Here is a 9,074-nt window from a genome sequence, read left to right on the forward strand (position 1 = left end):
TGTGTATACCCTTCGTTATACTTTTAGGACGTCAGTATCCTTGCCGTCCAAATTTTGGAGCATATATACCCTTTAAGTTAACGGTGGTACACGTGTCTCGATCTTAACCACTGACCTAATATTTATTAAATTTCTGCCCAAAATTTAAAAAAATCCACCCGAATTAATTTAGAAATCCGCCCAAATACATAATACCCATAACCCAAAAATATTAACCAAATCCCCAAATCAATTCACTTAATTTCAAATTAAGCAACTTAAACACTTGTTTAGCAGCATCTTTCCCCATCTTCATCCCCAAATCATCCTCAACACTAAATTCTTCAATTTCTCCTCAACTTTCTCATAGAAGAGGAAGACCCATCCAAACAAGCACAAAGACTGATACTAGGATTAGGATTTGGTTAAGTAGTAGGGTTAGATTTGTTTGGAGAGAAGAGGTGAATGAGAAAGAGAAGGAGTTTTGGGGTCGGAGTAGGATCTTAAATTAGGTGTTTTTTTTTAAACAAACTCAGAATATGAAAAAAAAAAATCAACTCATAGAGGAGTTATTCCTCAAAGCCAAAATCAACAGCAATTGTCAATAGTCGCTGTTCTACCAGCATTCCAAAAAACTAAGTACCATAGTTGTCTTCTTGATATTTATATAAGACTCTACTTTTACTTCCCTAAATTTCTCGAATAAACTGAAGTATCTACTAATTTACTAAAATCTGAGTTATCCAATCTTATATTTGGCTTCTCCCTCGAATCATCTTGGAAAAAGGTTGTATTTAGATGGTATGTGTCTTCATGAATTGTGGAAGGGGAGATCTTAAGGCGTGTCGGCCTTCTTGGCTAATGATTTAAAATGTTTTGCGTGTTTCTTCTCTGTTCCAGCAGAAGGCTTACTGCCAAGTTGATGAGCATTTCCTTTCTTCTTGTGCTCATTCACAAGGGACATGGGCAAATTACTTCCATTCATTATGATATTGTAGTTGTTAGAAAGCCGATTCTGGATCTCTTCTCTAAAGGATTCCAATTTCTCCTGAGTATTGATGAACCATCGGGGATCTGGATGTATCCTCGTTGACGAAAGCTGCTTTGATTGATACTCGTGCTTCAATATTTTGCCCTTTCGATCACGCTTCGGCCTACAATTATACATCTTCAGCCGCCGTGTAGTGGCGGAGCTACGGTTGCCACTTTTGTTCTTCTCCCTTAGGTGAATTGATTTGAGGATTTGGGTTAAAATTTTCGGGTCATGGGTATTATGTATTTGGGCGGGTTTCTAGATTAATTCGGGTGGATTTTTTTTAATTTTGGGCAGAAATTTAACAAATATCAAGTCAGTGGTTAGGATCGTGACACGTGTACCACCGTTAACTTAAAGGGTATATATGCTCCAAAATTTGAATGGCAAGGATACTGATGTCCTAATAGTATAACGAAGGGTATACACATACCATTTACAAAAGTTCGGGGGGTATATTTGTCCTTTTTCCCTTTATTTATTTAATCAATTAAGCATGCCAAACTAAGTGATAACATAATACTAAACAATTAAGGGCACTTTAGTTATTTTAATTAATTAGTTAAGCATGCAAGACTGATGTGAGGCTAAAAATACATATTTTTAATCATTATTTCCTCACATTTATTATTTATATTTGTTCTTTTTGAGCATGAATTTTATGAATTGTGCTAAATTGCGTATTTTATTTGTAGGATTAAATTGGTGGAAAAATGAAGAAGTTTGGAGCTAAAACGAATTAAAGATGGAAGGTTGAAGAAGGAAATCAAGTAGACAGCTTAATGGAAATAAGTTAATATAATATTAATATAATTTATTTGCAAATAAGGAAAGAACAACTTACCTGCTGGTCCAAGTGTCAGGCAGCAACGTCAAAAGAAGTTACATGCACAAAATTGGAAACTACACGCGGAGAAAAAGGAATTCAATTCCTTTTGGTTTTGAATTCCTAATTTAATTTGGACTCAATTATTTTATTTAGGGTTTCCTACATCTATAAATAGTGCATAGAAATAATTATTTGAGGAAAAAGAGGAGGCGAAGAACCAAGATACAAGACACAGTATAAATTTTCTTCTAGCTTAGGAACTTTGGAAGAGCCGTCGTGGAGGCCGGGGAATTGTGGTTTATTCTTTCTTCTCCTTTATTATTTATTTGTATTCGTGATTAATAAAAGATAGTTTAGCTATTGTTCTTAACTTTTTATGATTAACACAAACATATTTATTTTAATAAATTTTGATTGTGTTTTTGAGATAATGAGTAGCTAACTTTCATAACTAGGGTTGTGGGAACCATAAGCGATTAACAAAGTATGAATAGTAAATAAGCAATTCTTGAATAGTGTTTTGCATGCATTGATAATTCTTTCGTTTAGAAGTCTTTTTAACGAGTGCACGCGTTAGAACTCGTCTTGTTGCTACTTGCCGGACCAAGGAGGTAATCAACAAGAAAAGAAGTATCAACATAGATTTAGTGTGATACTATCTAATAGGCTAGTGTCAATTGGTGCGAAGTAATAACTAAGCCAAACATCGATTATGATGTCTAATATGAGGTAAAGGTAAGGGTTAGTAAATTATACACACGTAGCCAGACCAAGGTGCGGGGTGAAATTCTCTAGATGCCGGCCCAAGGATTTAGAGATACCTAACTTATCACTTTGCATGTAATACACTAGAAAAGGATTACTATTATTAGGATTACTGTGTTATGAGCTTATGGGGAACACAGTCCTAGTTCCTTTTAATAATCTGAATATAAATAAATACTTAGTTCAAAGCTATCTTTTTATTGTTTTTATTTTAATTTAATTTAAATCCCCCCATTTTTATATAACGACTATCGAGTTAAATATTTGCTATTGACAATATTCTTCCATATTCTCTGTAGGATCGACCCCGACTCATAGTTGGGTAAATATATTGCATACGATCGTTTATATTTTCTTTTCAAGAAGTATATTTGAACGTTATCAAAGACTAAGTGATGTAATAAACAATAAATAAACATTTAAACAATTAATAAAGAGAGGAGCGAGGAGACAGAAGTTGCACAATTAGATAGGCGAATCAATTTTTTATTTTTTTTTTATTAAACTACCCCAAATAATTATAATTATTATAAACATATAAAAGGGAGAAGGGAAGGGAGACTCTGAAAAACTTTACGAATCAGTACTCGACTTTATTTCGATCGGCTTCTCATAGGGACAGACAAAACTAAGGTTTGACATTAAGACCGAGTCGATGTTATCATCTGCGTAGGGCCTAAACTACTCACCACCACATGATTTTCGCTTCTAAAAAGGTGTCTAGCGTCCCCGCTTAAGGTCCAAGAGGCATTGGACGGCTAACAGGAAGGTTTTAGACCAAAATAAAGATTCTTAATAGGTCCACCTAGACACCAAGTCAAACAATTTGGACGAACATTTAGCACATAGGTTCTTATATTGGCCTCTCAATTTTAATATTCATGCTGACAAACACAAGTAATTTGAAAGGATTCATGCTAAGTGTGTGAGCATACAAATGGGCATTAACAAAATAGATATTTAGTACAGTAGGAGCAGAAAATTGTTACCAGTGCAGAAAAGCCCCCTTTTTTAGACTGAATTTTAAAGATGGCAGAAAAATATTACAGAATGCAGATTTTAGGGTTCAACTGATTTTTAAGGGGGGTAGAAACTAATGACATAATAGATTTTTAATTAATTTGATTTTAAAATAGCAGAGAAGTGACCAGACATGCCAGAACATTTAAAACAGTAGCAGATTTAATCAGGACAAAGGATTTGAATCGAATTTTAACATGCTTCATCTATTTGACTGTCAAGAAAATAATTGTTGCAGGAATCATTTAACAATGAGCAGAAAGTATACAAAATATTTATTTCAATTATTTAACATGCTGAAACTGATTATAACAGGCTTGTTTAATTAATTTTATTTGATGTAATTTTTGAACAAAAAATAAAACTAAATTTACAACCTATAGGCATGATATCTACACCCAAATGACATATTTAAAGATATGTAACTCCTGTGGACATGGTATCTAAGTGATTAAAATGTCACACATTTTCCATACTTCTTATAGGCATGATTACTAATCAATTTGCATGTTAGAAAATATTTAACCATAAGCCTTAATATATGAGAAATGAGTTAATATGACATTAATATGCAACACGTATAGACGTGATTTATTTTGTAGATAACGTATTAGATTATTTATTAAAACGCTGATTTTTGTAACCCAAAATATGCCCATAAATGAGTTACCAAAATTAGTTATTACATCCTAAACAAAATCTCAAAACAAACTAACATGCTAAAAGTTTATTAAGAGAACAATGAGTCAGAATTTATGCAACATTAGATCGTATATGCATGGAATCTAATTTTTTATTTCTAAACAAATATTTACTACACTTTCTCGCATAGGGAGCACTTATTACCCCCGTTGATGTTACATGAGACAAAATACAAGCCAATGGTTGATTTTAGACGATTATGATATATTTGCATGCTTCAAGTAATTTACACATAGGTAGATTTATAGCAATCACACGTAATAAAATGAAATAAATAAGTAAAACAGTTAGCACATAATTCCCCTCCCCCCCATTAGGCGATCCCCTAAGAATATTTATATATATAGTGTTAGAGTTACACAACCGAACAAAAGGGAATAAATAACGACATAATACATCTCCAAAATAAAATATTAAACAGTGACAGTTTTGTTCGAAATCCCGTCCCTAGGCGACTCTTCAATGTCTTGAACTTTAAGTTCAAAACCTGTTAAACAGAATAATACCAAACACAAGATCATAGCATAATAATAACTATATAGAAACATAACAAATAGTCACAACAAACACACGAATTTCAAACGAGTCATAGAACACATAAGATCACACATTGACAAGGAAGGGATAAGGAAATTAACTCGGATGCTTCCTTTTATTTATTTTCGAACACACAACAACATTTATAATAAAATAATGCAAGACAAAATTTAAACTAATGAAGAAGAGCTAACCAATTATGCAGAAAGTTTATCAGCATTGAAGACCCAATCTGATTCGATGTTAGACCCGAACACAGCAAAAACCAATTATAGAGAAGCTTTAATGTTTACCGAAAAAAACTTTTTAAGCAGAGAGTAATATGATTTTTTTAAAAGTATTCTAGTCTGTGAGCAAAGATGTTCGGCTGTAAAAGTTTCTGAGTAATGTCAGAAAAAATGTAGAGGTGTCCGAGTAATGTCAGAAAAAATGTAGATATATTCAACCGTCTCCAACTATGACAAAAGACCCTTGATTATATACTAGGTGAGAGGGCATATCACTAAAGGAAAAGAAATAATTTTAGGAATCAAATAAATTGTTGTTTTCCCTTATTCAAAGTGAGTAAAATCAGTCCAAATTTTCCCAAATTATTCACACAATTATTACCAAAAAAGAATCAAGTAAGAAATCGATCAAATTGTTTTAATTTATTTTTACCAAATCAAAAACAGTACTAAACTAACCTCTAATTAAGGTAAGGATACAGTCAATGAAAACATATATATATATATATATATATATATATATGGGAAGAATATAATAAGGTAAGGGGAGTAATAAATATGCACTAATTAGAATATTAATTTATTCAAATTACCATAAATATGACAAGTAAGAATTAGTCAAGACAACTATTAAGGAAGGAGAGATCAATTTAGCATTATCAATTAATATAAAGTAAGAGTCAGCACTGAAGATTTAAGGGAAGAAAAATACACGCCTTTAGACTTACCATAGTTAGACGAGTACGAAAGCTAACAGAGATTTCATATGGAAACTGTGTACAAATAATTTGACGGTTATATTGAATATTGACTAAATAAGTAATCAACAAAGGTTATTAAAGACATAAAGGTCACCAAACAAAATTATTAAATGAATACTCATTAAGGCATCTATTATGGAGGAATTTCAGAGACAAGTCAAGAAGATGGAGAATACGATCGAAAGCAATTACATATTACCAATATTAAACTCCAAAATCAATTAGATTAATTGTCAAAACAATCGACCCTACCATTTTGTTCTAAATTCAAGACCAACATGGTGTAAAATCAATCAAGGGAATGGAGATCAGCTAGCAATTAAAGCTCAAATATTAATGTGCAGATTTTTAAAAATCAACGTATGCAATAAATTTGTGAACCTCGAAACAATAGCAGATTGTATCACATGCAGGTTCAGTGAACTATCAACTCAATAATTTACGCATACAGAGCAATTGCATATATCATTTAAACATCATAAGCACATTAATAAGAAACTATATGATGAATCACGGAGGATGGAACAGATGGAATAATAATAACTATAGAAAACTATACCGGAGACAGATATGTATCTTCAAATCGACTCGGATCTCGAACTTCGCCAGAGAAGAGAGGAGCAGATGTGGTGCTTATTGATGTTCGGTCCTCGCAGTGGCTCTATGATTGGAGCTGCTATTATTTGTTATTTTCACCGGCGTCGCTGGCCTCACATGGTTGCTGGTGTTGGAGAAGAGAGGAGAAGAGGGGCTTGTCGATCGGAGTTGTTTCTTGCGGTTCCTCCTGCTTCGGCGGTCTGCTCGGTGGCTGCTTGTTGTTGTTGTTCTCCCCGACTGCTCGCCTGAAAAATAGAAGAGAAGATAGGGGAGAACGGAAGGCGGAGGGGAGAGAGGAAGCTCTCGCCGGCGATGGATGATCTCACCGGAGGAGCAACGTGAGAAGAGAGAGGGGTGGCAGCTGCTGATTTTTGGAGGAGGAGAATGAATAATGATTTAGGGTTTTAATTCTTTTGATATAAAATAGGAAGGTTAAAGAGATTCGATCTGAACCGTAGGATTAGTTTAGATGAGCGGCTAGGATTTAACTTAAATGATGGACGGATGAGATTAAAAGGTGAAATCTTAAAATCAAATTAGATTGAGAATTGGAATGGCCAAATTTGTAATAAAATCGGCTAGAATTACAATGAAAGGATGGCTATAATTGAAATAAAATTGAAATTGAGAAGGCTAAAATTGAAAGAAATTAGAATAGAATAGGCTAACATTTAAATGATTTTGAGGGAATTTAAAGAAATGCTATCCAATTGAAATACTAAAAAATACTATAGTTAAAATTACCTAGATTTAAAAAAACATTTGAATTATTTCGAGTTATACTAATAATTTTAAAATATTTTAATAGTATCTACAATAATTTTTATAAAGTATGCATACTAAATATATAATTTTTTAGACAAAATCGATTAAAAATTTAAATTCAACATATTTTTAAAAATATATGTTAATCGAATAGCATTTCCAAAATTGCTAAATGTCGGTTAAAATTAGGTGTCAACAGCTGCCCCTTGGTTGCTTGAGAATGAAGGATAAATTGTCGGGCAACCAATGTTGACTTAGTATTCGATTTTGTCCTACCGACGAGAGATGTCAGTGGGATCAATTGAAATGACATAGAGTTGAAAAAGGGTACGACCGAGACTTTTGTATTAAGCCGCCTACATGTCTCTGGTTATACGAAAATCAGGTCGTGTGTAGTTCTAGACTCAGAAGCAGACAAAACTTCTAATAATTGAAAGAGCGATACGGTATTCGAATGGAAATGATATCGGCTTGAATGGATAAGATTAGAGTAGCGAGAAAAGCATGACAGAGATATTTTTGATTTAAGAGCGAAGCATCTGATGAAGAGGAGGTAATATGAGTAGCCAAGGATTAAATGAAAAATCAGTAATACGAGTAGCAAAGAATTTTGATCGAGTCTTTGTTATGATAGATGTAAGCACGATAATTGTAGCCGAGAGGGAGATTGATCTCGCCTGCAAAATGTTAGTCTCTGCAAATCTGTAACTTATAATATTATTAGAGCAAATATATCAAACAAATTATTTGCGTATCTAGGGCCATGATACGCAAAAATTTATATCCTCTGGTCATGAAAATGTTGTCTGCGGGCCATGAAAAATGATGCCCTTAGACTATGACACCTTCGGATCATGATAAGCAGAAAGTAAATCCTTAGGCCATGATATAATGTCTGCAAGCCATGAAAAATGATGTCTTTAGACCATGACGCCTTAGGAATATAAATAATGAGTAAAGAAAGTATATCTGAAATTCGGGCATCTGTTGATACTTGTAGCTTGATTGGAATTCATTCGGACATATGCAATTCTCGGGCACATGTAATTAGGGCACAATGCAATCTTCTGGCACAAATGCAAATCGAGCACATGCAGTCTTCGGGCACAATGCAATCTCGGGCATATGCAATGAAGTAATTCTCGGGCACATGCAATATCGGGCACAATGCAACAATGTAATTGTCACGACCCGATTTATCAAATCATGATGGCACCTACTATAACCCACCAGCAGGTAAGCCAACCCGTAACACGGAACAACAAGTAATGGGTCTGAGGGTAGAAATTAAACAAGAGTAGGCAAATAACAATATAAACAGGAGGACGCAAACCAAAAACATATCTATAAATAAAGATCCCTCCCAGAACCTGGAAGTCACTAGTACAGAGCTACTACAAAATGAGTACAAGTCCCAAAACTGGACAACAGAGACTAGACTGTCTCGAAAGGAAAAAGACAAGTCTATATATACAGATGGAAACTGAAATAGTACAAAACGTCGTGTGCTCACCCCCGTCTCCGGATAAGTCTACTCCAAGCTCGATCAACGCTGGCTACTAGTTCTCGGACCTGCATCACAAAATAGATGCAGAGCGTAGCATGAGTACCAAAACAACAGGTACCCAGTAGGCATCATAGGCCGATTGAGCAAGATAAGCAAAAGTGAACTGAAATGCAAATAAAGGGTCACATCAAGTGCAAAGAGTAGTAAATGGGGGGTATGTACACGAGCGTACAGGCAACAAAGACAAGCAATCTAACTAACTCCGCCGGGCTCCCATAAACCCGATGGGTACGCTCGTGCACAATAAAAGAAATCACCTGCACGGACCCCCATAAGCCCGGCAGATGCACCG

At 34.3% G+C, this 9,074-nt stretch overlaps 1 protein-coding gene across 1 annotated transcript in view; it reads right to left on the reverse strand.

Annotated features, from left to right (window-relative positions):
- Positions 1 to 527: 527 nt before the first annotated feature.
- LOC125861606 (nuclear/nucleolar GTPase 2-like) overlaps positions 528 to 9,074 on the reverse strand; it is a 17,495-nt gene continuing 8,948 nt past the window's right edge. Inside the window, exon 2 of the mRNA XM_049541464.1 lies at positions 528 to 1,270. Coding sequence (XP_049397421.1) covers positions 815 to 1,270 — 456 coding nt within the window. The 3' untranslated portion in view covers positions 528 to 814. The remainder of the gene's footprint in view (positions 1,271 to 9,074) is intronic.

Source organism: Solanum stenotomum, chromosome 4 (assembly GCF_019186545.1).
Source record: "Solanum stenotomum isolate F172 chromosome 4, ASM1918654v1, whole genome shotgun sequence".
Lineage (NCBI taxonomy): Eukaryota > Viridiplantae > Streptophyta > Magnoliopsida > Solanales > Solanaceae > Solanum > Solanum stenotomum.